The 20443-nt window shown below is 53.2% G+C and overlaps 2 protein-coding genes across 2 annotated transcripts; both read left to right on the top strand.

Moving 5' to 3' along the window:
• Positions 1–1038: 1038 nt before the first annotated feature.
• ABR1 (ABR1-like multicopper oxidase) lies at positions 1039–6239 on the top strand. Its single transcript, XM_062875782.1, has 4 exons — positions 1039–4070; positions 4124–4244; positions 4296–5943; positions 5976–6239. The coding sequence occupies exons 1-3, from the start codon at positions 3707–3709 to the stop codon at positions 5536–5538; spliced, it is 1728 nt and encodes a 575-aa protein (XP_062734298.1). The 5' UTR covers positions 1039–3706; the 3' UTR covers positions 5539–5943; positions 5976–6239.
• Positions 6240–9314: 3075 nt separating this feature from the next.
• On the top strand, positions 9315–19588 carry PaPKS1 (Polyketide synthase). The gene is made up of 4 exons (XM_062875781.1): positions 9315–12199; positions 12300–12591; positions 12655–18531; positions 18590–19588. Exons 1-4 carry the CDS (start codon positions 11907–11909, stop codon positions 18629–18631), a joined length of 6504 nt encoding a protein of 2167 aa, XP_062734297.1. The 5' UTR covers positions 9315–11906; the 3' UTR covers positions 18632–19588.
• The last annotated feature ends 855 nt before the right edge of the window (positions 19589–20443 follow it).

Raw genomic sequence — 20443 nt, 5'->3', positions numbered from 1 at the left:
GCTGTTGGTACTGTATTTGTTCATGAAGTTACACAAACGTTGTTGCCCCTGAATATTAGATCCTGCTCTATACTTGGAGGATCTATGAGGAAATTTAAGGGAGCTCATATTCACTGATAGTCTCCTTGGCGTGTGTGACGTTCTTGTTTAGGATAATTATGACTTTGCTTTTCCATCATGAGCAATGCTTGGCTATGTGATAAGGTAGACTGCTGTGGAGCGTCCTATGCCAAGTGGTATGGGCATGTAATAACGGGCAGCTACGGCTCTATGATGTTCATGTGGTGTAAATATATTGGTGAGCAATCTTGCAGATGCCTTCAGCCGTTCAATAATTGTTGTTTACAGCGTTCCGGGAACTCGGAAAGTGCCGGGGATAACCCTTGAGCAGGGAAGGTGACTGAGCTCTTGTGTGACAAGGAGCATGTGCTCCGAGTATGTCTGGTCCATGTGAAGCGTATTCTAACCACGAAAACGAGCAGAGGACTGTGTTGTGAGGTATACCTACCTACCTATTTGACACTAAGGGATATGATAGTGAACATGATGGAGCGACGGGACATATTGTGAGAGTGTTGCCTGTGAAATGTGAAGTTAGCACCTTGCAGGGGCAGGTCTCGACCTTTTCCATTCAGCATCGTGTGTTACCCACCAATATGTTGCCGGTTCTTGGCAGGATTTCTGCCGGATCCTCGTTTGTCATCCACCCCGTCTTTAGGACTCGGAAGGTTCCCCTCGGGTAATTGGTGAGATATTTCATCCGAGGATGAGCTTATAGACCGAGCACGCCTTTAATTCCCCTAGGGCTGGCTGTATCAAGGATGGGTATGACCAAGGATCCAATTCTCGTTCCGATAATGAGAAGGTCATGAGACGGAGAGACGCATCCTTTCATCCCACTTGAAACACGGGCAACTCGTCGCTTGCAAATCCCATTCTCGTACTCAAAGTTCACAAATTGGTGCCTCTCGTATTTCAACATGCGGGTATGTCCTGCTGGCAGCGGCTATTAGTCAGTCAGTGCACACCCGGGGTGGTGAAGGATTTACTTTGCTTCCACTTGATGTTATCCAGCCTTCGATTGTTCCAGATAGGACATATCCTACCCAAAAGTGCGACCATGAACGTAATTGGGCGAGTTAAGGTCGACGAAAATGCGGTACACTGCTTGGCTGCTGCAGCCAGCTGCGAGGCCTATCTGACAGAACTGACAGAATCACCGAGCTCGGCCGGGAAGTGGCCCACGTATCTCACGTATCCCAGACACATCTCAGCCCAAGACCGAGCTCTCGCAGAAAAGAAGCATACAACAAAGTCAGCAACACACCCTCATCACCACCCGTAAACCCTGGGCAGGATGGAGGACGCCCCAAAACGCCATCATCGGGAAATAAGAAAGGCCCCATCTTGCTATTGGCGACCGGCGCGCACCACTGCGAGCAGAACTGGCTGCCACAGGCAGTTGCCCAAGCCACAGTTCAGGAGAGAAAGAAGCCCCGAGAAAAAGAAGACCAAAGCGACTTGGAAGCCGTGAGGGAAACCAGGAAATGAAGTATTGCAAATTATGGGCTCGGGACCGGCGGTAACAAAGCTTCGGCGATCTCGTGGCATCCAAAGACCGGAAGCTGAGCACCTAAGGCCGGCTCTCTTGGTGGCTCGATCTCGCAGCACGCACTCAAGACCGAAGACCATCATCCTGTCGGCTCGAGGGCCGACGCCGTTGGAGCGGTCAAGGAGGGTTGCCAAGGCAGCCAGACAAGCCGGGACGGGAGGGTTGGGGTACGCAGGGAGCAAACCAGCGCTGCTGCTCGAGCCAAGATGCAAGTGGAAAAGAAAACATCCCATCTGCAGATCACCAGCGCCTCACGCTATTTCCGGCAATCAACGCCCCGCTGGACCCTGCTAAAAGCCCCTGGTCCTAGCGGTAGCGGGCTCCACCAAGCCCCACTCCCCACGCGCTTCTTTCAACTTCCTCTGCCAAGACGGCTCTTGATCTCTCCCCTCGAACACAGCTTCTCGAGTCTTGTTACACCTGTCAAGGCACAAGCCGCATGAAGGATTCTTATTGGCAATAGTTGACCGTCAAACAGCTTCAATGGCTTGATAGGGGAGATGACGATGGAGGTCACAGCCGACTTGGAGATCCAGGATGTAGGTGTCGGTGAGAGCCGCTCTTCCGCAACACCAACGCTAGGTGTTTTGTTTTCCCGCCTTTTTCACCCTCGTGGTTGCGCCGATCTGTTTCTTCAGGAGGGCTTCATTGAAATTCGAGTGACGTTCAAGGTATGGGCCAAGTCCACCGCTCAGCTCAGGTTTCACACAGCGAACAACTATCGAAAGTTGCGTTGCCACACCTCCATCATGACTTCCAAGGGTCAGGTGAGAGACGCAGCCATTATGCCATGTCTGGCAGTTACACGGGTGAACCTTTACCGGCAACATCTGCGCATTGAAATTTAGTGGTTGAGCGGTTGCCTCCCACTGCGTCCTCGATACTCTTTGTGCTGGACCTTATGCCAGCGGCCGAGCGGATCGAGTCCAAGGGGGCTAACCGCCATTAGCCGCATTCAGTCTCCCCATGGTGGGTGCCGATTTGACCGTTGTACGTTGTTAGTGAGACCTTTTTCTCGGGATTCGGATTACTGTTTTGCGAGCTGGGTGTGGGTGGTGGTGTTGTTATTGTTGTTAGCTTGCGCCCTGATGATTACTCGAGGAGGAACAGGTGGAAACAACACCGAAAATATCAGCTCTAGGTTTACGCTTTCTGTGGGAACTTGTGCCTGTTGTTCCAGCAGTGATGGTTTCGACTGATACCGACCCCCTTGCTTCGATGGCTGCGTCAAGGACGCCCAATTTGGAAGATTACAGGAATTCTTTTGTTCTTTCCGTGGCCGGCTTGCCTACATGCATGAGGAAGATGCACCAGCCCGCTAGCCCAAACCCAACTCCCCACAAGCTCGAGGCGGCCAAAACGCGCCCACCCGTGTCCTGTTTCTGTTTCTCTGATGCCGCGGCATCTTCGCTATTCCGTGGCAGCCGTTGGACCCAGCTTCCAATTCTCCACACCAGCTCGCCGCCCTTGCCACGCCTTCTCATCTTGTATCTGCAGCCATAGAGACCATCAGCCCAGTTGACGACCTAATCAGCATCAAACAGTCGTCAGAAACGGAACTTTGGCCAAGAAGCCACTCATCAATACCAAGAGAACACAGACAATCGATACTAGCTCCGTCTTCTGCTCCCCAACATCTTCGGCCATTGATGGATCCCTCAGCCTCTTCCCCCCCCCCCTGTTTGGAGTGTATGGTCCGGGGGTTAGCGAAAACCCGCGATACTGGACTAGGAGAAGACGCTTGGCACCCGAGCACTGGTTGGACGATCCTCACGATGGCCTAGTGTCCTGTTGCGGTAGGTGCACCATGCGGCCTTGCATTTCCGTTCTCGCCTTCACGCTATCTTGTGGCCGGTCGATATAATGGCCTCGTTTCCCACTCTCGAGGGTTCTATCTTTCCTTTGGATTATCCGACACCTCTTCAACCGGGCATTCGGTTGCTTTCTCCTCTGGCTCTCCTCCTCCTCCTCCCCCCTTCACCTCTTTAATTTTTAATACTTATTCACCCTCATTCGTTACCCTCGCACCTGCCATCGGCCAGATCGTGGTCAAGGTGTCAACGAGATTTTACTGGAGAGCAGTAACAGGTGACCATGAAGTCGTCTGGTGTTCTATCGCTTGCGGCTCTGTCTTTCGCCACGGCGGTCAAAGCAGCTACTGTTACCTATGACTGGACGGCAACCTGGGTCTGGGCAGCCCCAGATGGAGTTGGGAGGCCAGTGGTCGGCATCAACAATGCTTGGCCTTGTCCACAGATTGATGCCACGGTCGGTGATACCGTGATCATCAACTTCACTAACAATCTCGGGAATCAGACAAGTGGTCTCCATTTCCACGGCATCAACCAGGTTCAGACTCCCGAGATGGATGGGCCAAGCGGTGTTACCCAGTGCCCAGTACCTCCCGGCTCGACTCTCCAGTATAAATTCGTGGTTGATGTCGGCGGTACCTTTTGGTGTAAGTTTGGCTCGACCGCTATGCAAAGTGACATTTGCTGAGAACAACATTAGATCACTCGCACAACATGGGTCAATACCCCGACGGCCTGCGCGGAGTTTTCCTTGTTCACGATCCTAATGACCCCTATGCCGGCTCGTACGATGAAGAGATTATCTTGACGGTTTCTGATTGGTGAGTTGCTTACCATCCAGTGGTTGTGAGGCTCAACTTAACAAGTGATAGGTACCACAATGAGTCTCTTACCATGGTCCGCAACATGCTGCAGCCTAGCAATACTCGATTCGCTCCGCCAATTCCTGATGGCATGATCATCAACGAGGGAGCTGGGTTGAATGTCAACTTCACCAAAGGCAGGAAGTATCGCTTCCGCATGATCAGCTTCGCCGCCTTGGCTTCCGCCATGATTCACTTCGATTCTCACGACATTAACATCATCATGAATGACGCCGACTATCTGCAAAAGGAGGTCAAGTATCAGCTCCGCATTGCCACGGCTCAGCGTTACGACTTCATCATCGAGTGCATTGATCGAGACAACGACAACTACCCATTCTTGATCTCGCTGGATATCAACCGCGACTGGACAAATCCCGACTTGGGTCCCCTCCAATGGCCACACAACTACACTGGCTACCTCACCATGGATTACAACAAACCAAACACCAAGAAGGACGTGGTGCACAAGTGGAAGCCTGCTGACGACTCCCACTTCAAGCCATATGACAACGAGGCGATCCTCGGGGGGAACGACACCAACTATGACACTCTGATCAAAATGGACTTCGCATTCTGCACAGATGCCAACGGCTACCCCCGCGCTTGCTTCAACAACCTGACATACATCGACCAAAAGGTGCCGGCCTTGTACTCGGCCGCCACCACGGGCGACGACAACAGCAATCCCATCGTCTACGGCCAGATCAACCCCTTCATTGTCAACTACGGCGATGTCGTCCAGATCGTGGTCAACAACCAGGATGCTGCCACCCACCCTTTCCATCTCCACGGCCATCACTTCCAGGTTCTCGACCGCCCCAAGACCGGCACCGGGGACTGGTCCGGCAGGGACACCAACTACAACCAGAAGCCGCCCCGGCGCGACACCGTCACGGTCATGGCGCACTCGCACGCCGTCTTGCGGTTCAAGGCCACCAATCCGGGCACTTGGCTGTTCCATTGCCACATTGAGTGGCATGTCGAGATGGGCCTGACGGCCACCATCATTGAGGCGCCGGACAGGCTGAGGAACCTGACCTTCCCTCAGGATCATCTGGATGCTTGCAACAAGATGGGCATCCCGGTGAGTGGCAACGCGGCGGGCAATACGCAGGATTATTTGGATACCACGGGGATGGTGACGGTGCCGCCGACGATTTATAACGGGGCTATGTATGCTGGGTCTAGCAGCAAGAAGAGGGGGTTGATGGGGAGGCTTGCCTCAGGGATGGGGAGTTTCTTCTTCTAGGAAGTGGACTAAGTATTGATTTGGAGGGATGAGGGATGCCGACTCGGGCATGGAGGGCGGGTTGGCGATGGGGGATGATACCATGGATCTTTTTTGGCTTTGATGGATTTGGGCTTTTTCTTTTGTGGTTTTTGGATTGGGTTTTAGGCTCTTTTGGATTTGAGCCTGTCCTTTTTTCTTTTGTCGTTGTTGGATTGGAGGGAAGAGGAAAGGAGATTCCATTTGTTTCTGCCTTTCTGTATGGGGTTGGGGCGCAAACTGCTGTTTTTATTAGGTGCCCCTAATACCTCCGATGTGTTAAAAGAAAATTGTTGTGTTTTTTGATTCGGGGATTTCAGGGCATGGTGATGTATTTGGTGGCGGATTAATGGCTGGCTTTTGTTGCAAGATGAGAGAATATTTCATGTAGGGGTTGAGTGTTAATGACGATAAGGTAGTGTTTTTAAAAGAGATAGAATGAATAGAGAATGGAGTTTGGATGAAAAGTCAGGGCTCACTTTGATTGAGATGGAGATGAGAACGTACGGGATGAACGAGTGAGCTTAAGTGAGTTGAGAATGGTGCAAGTTGCAGGTTGCGCCAATGAGCAGCAACTTGTTGTAAGCGAAATTACCTAGGGAGGGTAAACAGTTTTGAGGTGTGGTTAGGAGTAATGAAGATGGAGGGCTGATGAAAGACTCGGCTGTAGAGGTTGAGTTGACATTGAGACTTTGCACTGGTGTTGCCTTGGATGAACCTGCTATGAATGGCATTGTTAGCTGTTGTAGTTTGCTACTATACGAGGTCTAGATGTCTAGAATATCTTGAATATGCCGGCTTTCTAGAACAGTTCTCTTCTCCCATGATATTTGGTAACGAAAACTGTGCCCAAATGATCAAGGGAAAGAGAATCACATGAAAACACTGACTTACATTGACTAAAGATCTTCGTTGGTTTTATGGAATGAAGTGAGAGAATACGAGCTGCAAGCAATGTGATGGCTCTACATGAACTGAAGGAAAGTCTCTGTGGTCACAGATAAAGAGATAGCCAAGAAAGGGAGCGGAGGAGAGAACGGGAAGAGGAAAGATCCACAAGACCCAAGGGAGAGACATTGTGGGGTTTAGTGCTGATCAGCAAGAGAAGCGGGATCATGGTCAGGAAACACAACCTCATTGTTTGAAGCCTGCCTCCCTATTTATGAGAGCCTGACTTTCGTCTCTTCACTCCGGTTCCGATGCACGGAAAGCCACTGGCAAGCGGCGGTGAAGATGGTGTCAGTTTCGTGAAGTATTCCTTGTCTGATATCAAGCAAGTGTGCACAGCATTTCAGCCCAGAGTTGCAATATCTAGTTGCCCGGCCACTGTCAATATTACTGTCCTACTGAGCAGCCAACCACGACATCACGCAGTCCCCCACGCAAGTGCGCTTTATGGTTCCCTGCAATCGGACTCGAAGGGAGAGGATCAGCTTTGCATAAAAGAACCCGCTTGCACACCCCACCTCCCGTGGTATTCCTCACCGCGGTGTGGAGAGATGTCTTCGCCAGGAATGACAAATCGTATAGGCGAGACTCGGTCAAAATCCCTGCGTTTCAGGTCCGAAAAGAGGAACAGTAGATAGAAGACTACGGACTTTTCTCCGCGGACTCTGACTTCTTGTAATGCTTATCCATCAGAGCCTGCGTAAGTGCCACGGTTTCGTCGGATATGGTATTAGAGAGCCTCTGGGATGGCAAATGCCAACAACCCTCATACCAGGATATTTCGGTCGATAAGCAACCGAGGACGGGCCGCCAGGTACAGGGACAACCACTCAGATGGCTAACCTGTACGTCTCGGGGAGTGTATATCTGCGTAAACCCTGCAAAAAGCACATGTGCCCTCCGATTCGTGGATAAGACCATGGTTGGAGGATATTACTGGTACCGAAAGCTCAAGAAACCTATGAAATGGAGTGGTAGTGGGCTCCACTAAGAGACATTCCTGATATGATATGTAGTTTTTCATGCCGTCAGAGAATGTAGTGAGCGGTGGACGGCATACATTGGTAAAGTCTAATTTTGGGATGTTCCTGGTGTACACAGCTTCATAATATAGCATCCCATGAACCCGAACGGTGAGTGCCTAGAGCGCATTGACTAGGGCTGGGCATTCACCATGCGATGGCCTCAACCTTCTCTGATAACGCCATCACAAATCCGGAGACTACGGTGTCACACAAACAACGGGTTGACAGGCTTCCCCGTCGGATAGAAGAAATTGATATCAACCTGTCTTACATGTTTAGTATCTTCAACCTCTAACCGACATCCACGTTGGCGTGCTTCCCCAAGTCTTTTGAGCGCAGCCAGCCGCATGGAGATCGGGATATGTTCCGGAATGCCGATGGCCATCCGTATGCTATCTTTGGTCATGCCATCGATACCGGTGATCCGGTCTTGTTCGGGAAAACTTGCACATAGCCATCAGCAGAGATCCAAGAGATGGCCATGAGAATGTAGCCAGCTTATTGTTCACTTGGGGATGTGGTTATCGCTTTCTGTGCCACCTGTGGCTTGAGGAAAGGCCGCCCGAGTTCCGGCTGGGGAGGACGACAGATGCTGGCTGAAATGACTCAGTGTTTGCTCATGACAGGACCAGCAAGTGCCGGTGCCACGTCGGCGCGAAAATACTGACAGCCTCAAAGAAGGAGGGCTTGCGAAGATGGAAAGCGAAGAGAAGTAGAACACGATGTCTGGCAAAAAAGAGGTTGGCCGAGGGTCGTACAGAGGACCCAGCTTTGCGCAAGCCCCGAACCGCACAGCTCTTGGGTGCATATGGAAGCTGAACCCAGCCAGCAATGACATTTGACATTGAAGCTGTCTCACGGAACTTTGTCATGTTGTGTGTACGGCCATGGGCTTAAAAGCACGACGGGCTAGCAAGCGCATCGACAGAGCAAAGTGCCTCATCTTGCTCTAATATGCGGTTGCCCCTGATGAGTACCGGGTGATCTCATTGAACAGCATATAGCATGCCGAAGGTACAAATATGACTGGAATGCAGTCCCATGGGTCTGGTTATGGAACACAATCGCCTGGTGGTGTCTTGGCAAATCTGGTATTGATCTGGGGAGCATGGCCGGACAAGGGTATCTGTTGGTTAAGAGCAACGGCACAGCGGCTGACGGGCGAAGCGAAACCCGGAGTCCGGTGGTGGTGGTGTGGTGGTGGTGTGGTGGTGGCTGCATGATGACATTGGGAACAGCGACCGGTTATTTCCGCTAGACTGGCCACAGACAGCCGCGCCGCAAGACTGGACGTCGATGAGAAGGTTTCGACAAGCGGACGGCCGGGAGCTGGTTTCCGGGCTTCCTCGGGGCGGGGACAATGCCCGGTGAGCACAACACGGCGACTCTGATCGGGAAGGCTGGAAGGAGATAAAGCTCGTAGATACGAAGGGTCTGACCTCCCGGTGCGAGCACTGATGAGTAGTGACCGTTGAGATGGTAGATTTGGAAAAAGAAACTGGCCCGTCTCGGGCGTTCTGTCGATCGCCGTTTCTTGCAGAAGACGGGAGGAGGCGCTCAGCCGTTGAGCTGATGTAATCCAGGCCTGGAACAAGGCTGCGAGCCATCAGATACCACCACCCAAAACTGTGGCGATGACGTGAGGTAAGGGGCAACGTAAGCTGTATACAGTCCAGTTGTCGTGATACCTTTCCAGTGGTTGAGCTTTTGCCATGTGCTCCTGCTCTGTGTGTGTTCTGTGTTCTGTGTTCATCCTGTGTTGCTTTGGTGATTCTGAATAGAGCAGGGTTAGGGGCTTACAGGACCTCAGGGTTATCAGTGGGCGTCCAATCTTCAACTGTGGAGCTGAGTGGTGGAGATGTTCCGGCAGCTACCGAAAGGCGTCCCCGCTTTTTCCCCAGCAAAAGATTCTTGGCGGGAACCTAGAGCCCGAATGCGTGCTCTCCATCAATGAGAAGCTTCGAACAGTGCGTCACGATTCAACCCACCGCCCAATGCTCATCACAGCGCTCCCTCATTCCGTTTCCGAATGTCAACACCAAACCACGGGCCGAGATCACGGAAGAGCCAAGCCAGAGACCTCAGCGGCAACCATCGGCCAAATTGTTCGATGCATACCGAACGCACACACACACCTAGCTACCTGCCTGGACCGGTCTCGGAGGCTTGCACCAGGCAAGCTACGCTACACCTTCATCTGAACGCCATTTTCTGGCCAACTACCAAGCTAGTTTGACCGTTCCAGGCCTGTTATCGACACCCCCTCGTTCCCCCGTCCCTCGCGAGGCTGTGGACTTTGAATCAAGACCCAGGGCCCGTTTGCCAGGATGGCCCTGTCGTTTGCTGAGGACCTCGCTGTGTGCCTTGAAGAAACATGCTTCTTCCCTGGAGAATCACGGACCAGCTGTTCGGCTGTGATGCTGTACCTGAGACGCAGAACATCCATCCATCTTTCCAGTTATGGGGCTAGAGGAGAGAGAGAAAGACAAAATTGGTTGTGTTCAGCATGTCGAAAATCAGTGCCAATATACTGGGTCCTGGACCGGCAACCAACAGCAGCAGTCGCCTACATGCGGCATCTCAATCGCGAACCAACCGTTAAGATCATATCGTCGTGTGCGGACATGGTCGCCGTCGATCCGCCCAGTGGCGTGGGCGGGTGTTGGAATTTGATGTCTCTCATCTGACCTCCCCTCATCCGGCTGTCTGCTGGAACCATTGCAGCCCTTGACAACCTTGCAGGCGCGTCTCGCAGTGGGTGCACAATTAGAGGAGCAGGAGCAGACTTCAGGTTTTCGATATCATGCCGTGTACATGACAAGTGTGTCGGGATCAGTTGGACCCGTGCGAGCCAGCATCAAGTGTGCTCCTATCTTGCATTCTCGTTCCTGTCGATGACCACGGCAACGGCGACACAAGCACAATGAGCGAGTTTGAGGCCGCTGATGCTACCTTGCCAGACCTGGGGTCGAAGCTTGATCTGCCTGGTCGTTTTCGGCACAACGTCATGTCTGCCCTGACCCTGCCGTCGCTCTGGAAGTTTCCCGCGGCAGTATTGTGTTGATTTCCGTTCTGCTGCCGCAACCGATTTGGCGGTCGATCTATGTGTCCGTCTGCTTGACAGCTGCAGCAGCTAGCTGGTGGGATGATCTGGACCTATGGGATGCCGTGAAGAGTTGCAATCGCCGGTTATGCCACCTACGGCCGATGAGGCTCCCACCCCTTGTCAGCTGGCGGTAACTACATGCCTTGTTGTCCGCAACCATCCTCACCACGGCTCTCCTGAGGGCGATTTTGACAGCACCATGAGCGGTGGCCTGATCCGCCAGGGACCCGCGGCTAAATCAGGCACGATCTGCTGCAAAGGGGAAACTGCGAGCCGCTTTTCAGCAATTTTTGTGTACTCTGTATGGTCGGGTCGTGCGCGCCGTGGGTGTCGTGGGGGAGTCCGTCACCATAGTCCGATGAACGATAGGCTCAGCGGCCGGCCACTGCAAACCTCCTTGCAAGCCATGACGATCAGCAAAGGGCGGGAACCTCTCGGGCCACTGGCGGGTGCCGTATCATCGACGCCGTTGAACATGGTCTGTTTTGGCTTCGACGCTTTGTCCTTGCCTCTCGCTTCTGAGTTTACGTCGCTGCCTATCCCTTACCAGCAGAGCTAGTGTGGCCGCTGGCTAGGGGGTACTGATGGGGCCTGCAAGTGCAGGGCTGGCGTGCTATCCGATAACCCTGTTCCTGCTGTCCGTTCAGGAACCGTTGGACTGGTGGAGCCTGGCTTTCGCAGTGGTTTGCCAGCAAGGGCCGTTTCTGGCCCTCCGTCCTCCCACGGCATCCTCAGCTGTCTGTGTTGGTCATGACAAAAGCCCCGGCCCCATCTTAGCACCATGACCCTTGCGTTGGAGAGTCCCGCTACATGACAATGGCGTTTCTTCAGGCCCAAGTGCGGTGGCTATCGAGCCGGTGTCCCGAGTCGAGGTACCCATCGTTTGCCTATCGAGGGCCGCCCCAAAGGGGAAACCCCAAGACTATCAATGAGTCTTCGGTCACCGAAACTTAGCAACACCGGACACTGGGCTTATCCCACCGGCAAAAAGGATCGTGGATTGGATAGTGCAGCAGAATAGGGGGTGTGGCTACCGTTCTTTGTTGTTGCCACACCTCGCACCCCTCCCCCTGCTTGGAGTTGACTCTCGACGCCGGTGCTGAGCCTTCTCACATGGCAGGCAGATCTAGGATCATTTTTGTCTCTGAGGATCCTGCCCTACGTTTCCGGTCTCGTTCATATAATAAGACCGTGGTAGCTCCCTCCCGGACCCAACTTCCTGGATCATCCACTCACCCCATAATAATCACAACCGTCAAGAGGCTTCCAAGATGGCTGACAAGTTGGCATTCCTTCTCTTCGGAGACCAGTCTCTTGATACCCACGGCTTCCTCGCCGAGTTCTTTCGCCAGGAGAAACAGGGTATACTCGCAAAGGCCTTCTTGGAGCAAGCCGGGCACGAATTGAGGAAGGAAGTTGAGAAGTTGCCTCGAGTGGAACGATCACGACTGCCGATTTTCCGAACTCTTCAGCAACTAAACGAGAGATACTACGCCCAGAAGCTCAAGCACCCAGGAATCGATGGGGCGTTGTTGTGTATATCTCAACTGGCACACTACATCGAGTGAGACTGCCCCCCCTCCCCCCCCCGGGCGATCCACCCTCAAACCCCCTCTCTGGGGTTGCACAGCACACCGTTGAAGCTAACCACAGTACCACTACAGTCACGCAGAGAAGAACTTCGAGGATGTGACCCGGCATGATAGCACCCACCTTGTCGGTCTCTGTTCTGGGCTGTTTGCCGCCTCTGCCATTGCATCGACACCATCCCTGTCAGCCTTGGTACCTGTGGCCGTCCAGGCTGTCCTTCTCGCCTTCAGGACTGGGTCGTACGTTCACACACTGGGAGACCGATTATGTCCTGCCAATGAGCAATCAGAGAGCTGGACATACATCTTCCCAGGGCTCAAGGAGGACGATGCCACGGCTGCCCTCGAGAGCTTCCATCGCGAAAATGTAAGTGTAAACAGTCTCACTCAGTGTCTCATTCTGTGCATGCCAACTGACAACCTGTATCAGGGCATTCCCCAGGCGAGCCGTGCCTATGTCAGTGCCGCCTCCGCCAGCAGCCTCGCCATTTCTGGGCCGCCCACCACGCTCAGACTCTTGGTTGCCAAGGGCAGGCTGTCAGCCAAGCCGACGTCGATTCCAGTCTACGGCCCGTATCATGCCGCTCATCTACACGCCTCCGCCAACATCGACAAGATTCTGCATTTAGATGATCCGGAAGTGGTCGATGCCTTCTACAACACCCGGCCACGGTCGGCGGTTATGTCATGCACATCGGGGACTTGGTTCGCGGCGACGGATACGCGGACGCTGATCAAATCAGTCGTGTTTGAAATTCTCAATGAGACTCTGATGTTTAACAAGGTCCTCGACGGGTGTCTCGAGCGGGCGCGCCAGTTCAAGGGAGATAGCTGTCTCATTTTGCCGCTGGGGCCCACTCAAAATGCCGCGACGCTCGCGAATCTTCTCAAGTCTCAGACAGACTTGGAGGTCATCCTCCGCAAGCCGCCTGCTGTGTCACCGGAGAGCACGTCCTCGACAATCGGGAACCATGGGTCGGTGGGAAGGTGCAAGTTGGCCATTGTCGGCATGGCAGGTCGCTTCCCTGATGCTGCCAGCCACGAGAAACTCTGGGAGCTGTTGGAGAAGGGCCTGGATGTCCACCGTGTGGTCCCGGCGGATCGCTTTGATGTCAAGTCTCACTATGATCCCACCGGAAAGATCATGAACACCAGTCACACACCCTATGGCTGCTGGATTGAGAACCCCGGGTTTTTCGACCCTCGGTTTTTCAACATGTCGCCCCGTGAAGCGCTCCAGACTGATCCCATGCAGCGCATGGCCTTGACCACGGCCTATGAAGCTCTCGAGATGTCTGGCTATGTGCCGAACCGGACGCCAACTACCCGCCTTGACCGCATCGGCACCTTTTACGGCCAGACATCTGATGACTGGCGTGAACTGAATGCGGCCCAGGAGGTCGACACTTACTACATCACGGGTGGTGTGCGTGCTTTCGGCCCCGGACGCATCAACTACCACTTTGGTTTCAGCGGACCCAGTCTCAACATTGATACTGCCTGCTCGTCCAGTGCCGCGGCTATGAACGTCGCTTGCTCCTCTCTGTGGGCTCGGGACTGTGACACTGCCATTGTCGGTGGGTTGTCGTGCATGACCAACCCGGACATTTTCTCTGGTCTCAGCAGAGGACAATTCCTGTCCAAGAAGGGACCTTGCGCTACTTTCGACAACGAGGCTGATGGCTACTGCCGTGGTGACGGTTGCGCCTCTGTGGTCGTCAAGCGTTTGGAGGATGCCGAAGCTGAGGGTGACAGAATCCTTGCTGTCATCTTGGGTACGGCCACCAACCACTCTGCTGATGCCATCTCCATCACTCATCCTCACGGACCCACGCAGTCTGTCCTTTCTCGCCAGATTCTTGACGAGGCTGGTGTGGATCCCCTTGATGTCGACTATGTTGAAATGCACGGAACCGGCACTCAAGCTGGCGATGGTACCGAGATGGTGTCTGTCACCAATGTCTTTGCCCCCGCAGAGCGCAAGAGACCTGCCAACAGACCTCTCTATCTCGGTGCCGTCAAGGCCAATGTCGGTCACGGAGAGGCTGCTTCTGGTGTGACTGCTCTGTGCAAGGTGCTCATGATGCTCCAAAAGAATGCCATCCCACCCCACGTGGGTATCAAGCAGGGCTCCGTCATCAACAAGACTTTCCCCAAGGATTTGTCTGAGCGCAACGTCAACATTGCCTTCCACACCACCCCCTTCAGAAGAAAGGATGGCAAGCCCAGACGCGTCTTCATCAACAACTTCAGTGCCGCTGGCGGTAACACTGGCTTGCTTCTTGAAGATGCGCCTCAGCGCCCCAAGGCCACCGCCGATCCCCGCAGCCACCACGTTGTCACCCTCACCGGCAAGTCAAAGGCTGCCATGATCCGTAATGCGGAACGCCTCGTTGGCTGGATGGAGAGGAACCCCGAGACGCCGCTGTCTCATGTGGCCTACACCACCACTGCCAGAAAGATTCAGCACTACTGGCGCATGAACGTCGTTGCCAGTGACCTCGATGAGGCGAAGTCGGCCATTTCTACCCGCCTCAAGGAGAACTTCGTCCCTGTTCTCCCTGAGCAGCCCAAGGTTGCCTTCATGTTCACTGGCCAGGGATCTCACTACCCCGCCCTCGGCAAAGAGTTCTATGAGCACTACTCTGTCTTCCGTCAGAACATTGACGAGTTTGACCGCATTGCTCAGATCCATGGCTTCCCATCATTCTTGCCCCTGATTGACGGCAGCGAGTCTGATGTCTCCAAGCTGTCTCCAGTGGTTGTGCAGCTTGGCCTGGCCTGCTTCGAGATGGCTCTTGCCCGCTTGTGGATATCTTGGGGTATCCGCCCTGCTGTGGTCCTTGGCCACAGTCTGGGTGAGTATGCTGCTCTCGAGGTGGCTGGTGTTCTTTCCGCCAGCGATGCCATCTACCTCGTCGGCGCGCGTGCCCAGCTCCTTGTTGAGAAGTGTACCGCCGGCACCCATGCTATGCTTGCCACCATGGGCTCTGTCGAGACCATCATGGACGCTCTTGGTGTGAAGGCCACTGGCGTCAATGTCGCCTGCATCAATGGCCCTCGCGAGACTGTTCTCAGCGGCGAGTCTAGCGAGATGGCTGAGATTGCCCAACACCTCACCGGCGCCGGCTTCAAGTGCACTCAGCTCCGTGTGCCCTTCGCCTTCCACTCGGCCCAGGTTGACGCCATCCTGGACGACTTTGAGAAGCTCGCCAAGTCTGTACAGTTCAACACCCCCAAGGTGCCCATCATTTCGCCCCTTCTTGGTAAGATGGTTGAGAACGAGCCCATCACGCCTGGCTATCTTCGCAACCATGCCCGTGAGGCCGTCAACTTTCTCGGTGGCCTGGTTTCTGCTCAGCAGTCTGGTGCCATTGACGAGAAGACTGTCTGGCTCGAGGTCGGCCCTCACCCAGTGTTGGCTGGTATGGTCAAGGCTTCTTTCGGCGTTGCCACCATTGCGGTCCCGACTCTTCGTCGCAACGAGGGTTGCTACAGGACTCTGTCCTCCAGCTTGTGCACTCTGCACACCGCTGGTCTAAACATCGACTTCAACGAGTTCCACCGTGACTTCAGCGAATCGGTTCGCCTGCTTGATCTGCCCAGCTACTCGTTCGATGAGAAGAACTACTGGCTGCAGTACACTGGTGACTGGTGCTTGTCCAAGAACCGCGTCGGAACCCAGGCTGATCCCAAGGCCATCGAGGCCCCCAAGCCCAAGCTGTCCACCACGACCGTTCAGAAGATCACCAAGGAGGAGGTCAACGGCGACGTTGTCATCCTCGAGACCGAGTCCGATCTTTGCCAACCAGAGCTTCGCAACGTGGTCTCTGGTCACTTGGTCAACGGTGCTCCTCTGTGCCCATCTTCGCTCTATGGCGACATGGCCATGACCGCATGCCAGTACGCTTACAAGCTGGTACGTCCCGGGACCGAAAAAATCGGCACCAATGTGGCACACATGGAAGTTCCCAAGACGTTGATCTTCAACGACACCGCAAAGAGCCACATACTGCGCATGACTATCAACGCCAATGCTAGGACCGGCCAGGCCGACATTGTCTTCCACACTGGTGATGGCGCCAAGAGAACCGACCATGCTATCTGCAAGGTCTACTTCGGTGAGCTCGAGGACTGGCAGAACGAGTTTGACCGTGTTGCCTACTTGATCAAGACCCGCATCGACTCACTCAAGGCGGCTGAGCAGCGTGGTGAGGCTTCCAAGATTGGCCGCGGGCTTGCTTACAAGCTCTTCGGTGCTCTTGTCGACTACAACCGCAGATATCAGGGCATGGAGGAGGTCATTTTGGACAGCAAGACTTGCGAGGCTACTGCCAAGATCCGCTTCCAGACTACGCCGGAGGATGGCAACTACGTTTTCAGCCCGTACCACATCGACAGTTCTTGCCACATCTCCGGTTTCATCATCAACGGAACTGACGCCGTCGACTCCCGTGAGCAGGTGTTCATCTCTCACGGTTGGGGTTCCATGAGGTTCACCGAGGTTCCTCAGGCCAACAAGGAGTATCGCAGCTACATCCGCATGCAGCCCATTAAGGGCTCCAAGATGTATGCCGGTGATGCCTACGTTTTCGACGGCGACAAGGTCATCGGTATCACGGGTGACATCAAATTCCAAGCAATCCCTCGCAAGGTCCTCAACATGATGCTACCTCCTCGCGGCACTGCTATTTCCAGCGGACCTGCCCGTGCTGCTCCTGCGGCCAAGGCTGCCCCGGTCAAGGCTGCTCCCGCCAAGAAGAAGAAGGAGACTGTCACCCCCGCCAACATTGGCAAGGTGAACCAGAAACTCAAGGGTGTTGTCTCCCAGGTCATGGATATCCTTGCCAAGGAGGTCGGCTGCAGCCACGATGAGCTTGCCGACAACATCGCCTTCACAGATCTTGGTGTTGACTCTCTGATGTCCTTGACTGTCAGCGGTCGCATCCGTGAGGAGATGGACCTGGATCTTCACTCCAATGCCTTTGTTGACCACCCCACTATTGGCGTCTTCAAGATCTACTTGGCTCAATTTGAGAAGTCTGGCGTCCAGGCGAGCATCTCTTCCAGCGAATCCGACAACTCTGATGATGAGTCACCTGAGATTGATTCCGACTCCAACGTCACCACTCCTCTTGATGAGAGTGAGACAGACTCTCTCAAGGGTGATGGTCTGAAGAACGAGTCTGGGTCCTCTAGCAGCGAGCTTCAGAGTATCGTGCGCAACACCATTGCTGGTGAGATGCAGGTCGAGGTTGACGAGATCCTCGCTGCCCCCGACCTTGCCAACCTTGGCATGGACTCGTTGATGAGCTTGTCTATCCTCGGTACACTCCGTGAGAAGACCGGTCTGACGATCCCATCTGATCTCTTTGTCTCCAACCCATCTCTCAAGGATGTTGAGCGTGCCTTGGGCATCGTTGATGCCCCCAAGCCTCGCCCTGCTGCCCCTAAGCAGTCAAAGCAGCAGGCTTCCGCTCCCAAGACCGCTCAGCACCCCCGCATTGGCATTGAGCAGCCCTGCCCTCCCAAGCCTCCCAGACCTACCAACATTGTCGATGACTACCCGAACCGCAAGGCTTCCTCGGTTCTTCTCTCAGGCAGCCACCGCACCGCCACGAAGCATCTCTTCATGATTCCAGATGGCTCCGGTTCCGCTACATCTTACACTGAGATCGCCGACGTGGGAGGTGACTGGGCTGTCTGGGGTCTCTTCTCCCCATTCATGAAGACCCCTGAGGAATACAAGTGCGGTGTCTATGGCATGGCCTCCAAGTTTATTGAGGAGATGAAGCGTCGTCAGCCGCAGGGCCCATACTCCCTTGCCGGTTGGTCCGCGGGTGGTGTCATCGCCTACGAGATCGTCTCCCAGCTGGTCAAGGCTGGTGACGAGGTTGAGCACCTGATCATTATCGATGCTCCTTGCCCCGTCACTATCGAGCCTCTCCCCGAGGGACTTCACGCTTGGTTCGCCTCCATCGGCCTCCTCGGTGACGGTGACGACAAGAAGATCCCCCCTTGGCTCCTGCCCCACTTCGCTGCCAGTGTTTCGGCGCTGAGCAACTATGACGCGGAGCCCATTCCCAAGGAGAAGTGTCCCAAGGTGACGACCATCTGGTGCGAGGACGGTGTGTGCAAGCTGCCCACCGACCCCCGACCAGAACCATACCCCAAGGGACACGCCCTCTTCCTGTTGGACAACCGGACAGACTTTGGTCCCAACAGGTGGGACGAGTACTTGGATGTGAACAAGATGCAGTTCAGACACATGCCAGGGAACCACTTCTCGATGATGCATGATGATCAGGTATGTCTTTTGTTCCTCCTTGCATTTCAGCATCCAACTAACCACACCGTTGACACAGGCCAAGCAACTCGGAAGCTTCATCCGCGAAGTGCTTTTGTAAACAACAGTCATACGAACATGTGAGAGGAGAGGGTAGTCGATAAAAACGAAGATGTGTGTGTAATGGACGGGAAAGACGAGGATTCCTATTAATGAGAGGGTGCTGGGTACTAGTTTGTTTCGCTTTTCTTCCTCTTTTAGTCTCTCTTTTGGGGGGAGGAACAACTCATGTACAGGTTCGGTGGGGGCGGTCGGATTCATTTTGTTTTATCATGGGGAGTCATTTTTATGTGTTACTGTCTTTGGATGAAATGGTTTTTTTTTGGTTTGGTACAGTCAGAGACTGCTGATTTATATCTGCCACAAGTATAGTTAACGATTTTCAATCTCGTTTTGGTTATCTCATCTCTTTCCTTGGAAGTGTCAACTGGAGGTTAAAGTCTTTTCCGTTTTTCTCTAATATTTGGGTCTTTTGTTAGCATTGCGTGAAAGGTCTTTTCTCTCGGTTAGTGTTATTTTATCTCTGTTAGTTTGTTGGTTCAGTTTTGGGTTGTTTTATTTTGTTATAGATCGTGCCAATGCTCTCTTGTCGTTTTCGTCCAACGTTGACGGCGGATGAATTTGGCTGTATACTTATGAGGAGGTGGACAAATGTGGCTATTATGCTGCGTCGAGTGCGTGCCTGGAAACGCAGGTTTTATTCATAGATGATTCAGATTGAAATGAAATAGTCCTTTTTAGTTTTGGTTGATACTATGATGATGTTTCTTGGGATGCTTAAAGTGTGTTTGATGTTTGGTTCTTGATGAGCACCGAGGGCGTATTTTACCTGCTCATAGCACTAGGCTGAATGTCGAGGGAATATGCTGCGTGTTGAGTGTTGAGATGCTGAGAAATGTCAGAGGTGTTTTGATACTAATTTCTCACGGAAGTTTGGAGTGGTATATCTCCCCAGTGCAGTGTATCTGTTAATCTGAGTAGGTAACTTGAATTCAAATACAACACCGTTCTGGGCCCATTAGTAAATCTATTATCACAATCTGCTGAATCTGTAATCTCAAAACTCTCCGGGTGGTGCTTGTGCTTTTGCTTGAATTGCATCTGTTGGCTCCAAATCGGGCAGTTATTTTTGGTTTTGATTTCAAATCGACCTACAATTCGCCACGGAGCCCCGGACTGGCCTCGTTTGTTCCTCTAATAGGTACACAGCCTCCCAACCTCATTCTAAAACGGACAAAACACCCAATGAGGTTGGTCTGGGCGAGCGAGATGATGGTATATTCTAGGCTATCCACGTAAGATGAGTTCGGCATCCGTGAGCTGTCGTGTCTTGGGGTATCAGCACACTACCTTGTTTATTGACCTATAGTACCTAGCTAGTACCATAGAGATAATACCTAATTAAGGATTCAATGACGACAACAGGGCTCAACATGCATCTATCAGTCAATTCAAGTAATAGACATAGACATTAGTACACGAGGTTTCAATTGTACTGTTGAATAATTCCTCTTATGGTCATATTTGTTAAGGGATACCTCACTGTTTCTTTGCATTTATTGTAGCAGCCATCAGCCCTACAAAACACATCGTCACCACAATGCACGATCTTAGCCCTCGATCCTGCAAGCAATCGAACGCCTTCAATAGCGTCTTTGCCTCTATGCAGGGTTCGAGTGAAGTAGACTGGAGGGTGTTAAAAGAAGAGATTCTGAGTTTGAAGACCATGTTGTGGAGGTCTAGATCAAGCCAGTCGGCGAAGTTGGAATTTGGTTGGATTGCGTGATTTCGGTGTGATGTTGGGGGCGATCATCGCGTTTTGAGGCCTCTCTATAACACCCCAAATACCAGCTTGTGATTCGCTCCTTCAAGC

The sequence above is a fragment of the Podospora bellae-mahoneyi genome, chromosome 2 (genome assembly GCF_035222275.1).
Source record: "Podospora bellae-mahoneyi strain CBS 112042 chromosome 2, whole genome shotgun sequence".
Classification (NCBI taxonomy): Eukaryota; Fungi; Ascomycota; class Sordariomycetes; order Sordariales; family Podosporaceae; genus Podospora; species Podospora bellae-mahoneyi.
The sequence above is the reverse complement of the archived record's forward strand: the minus strand, read 5'-3'. Positions and strand labels throughout refer to the sequence as shown.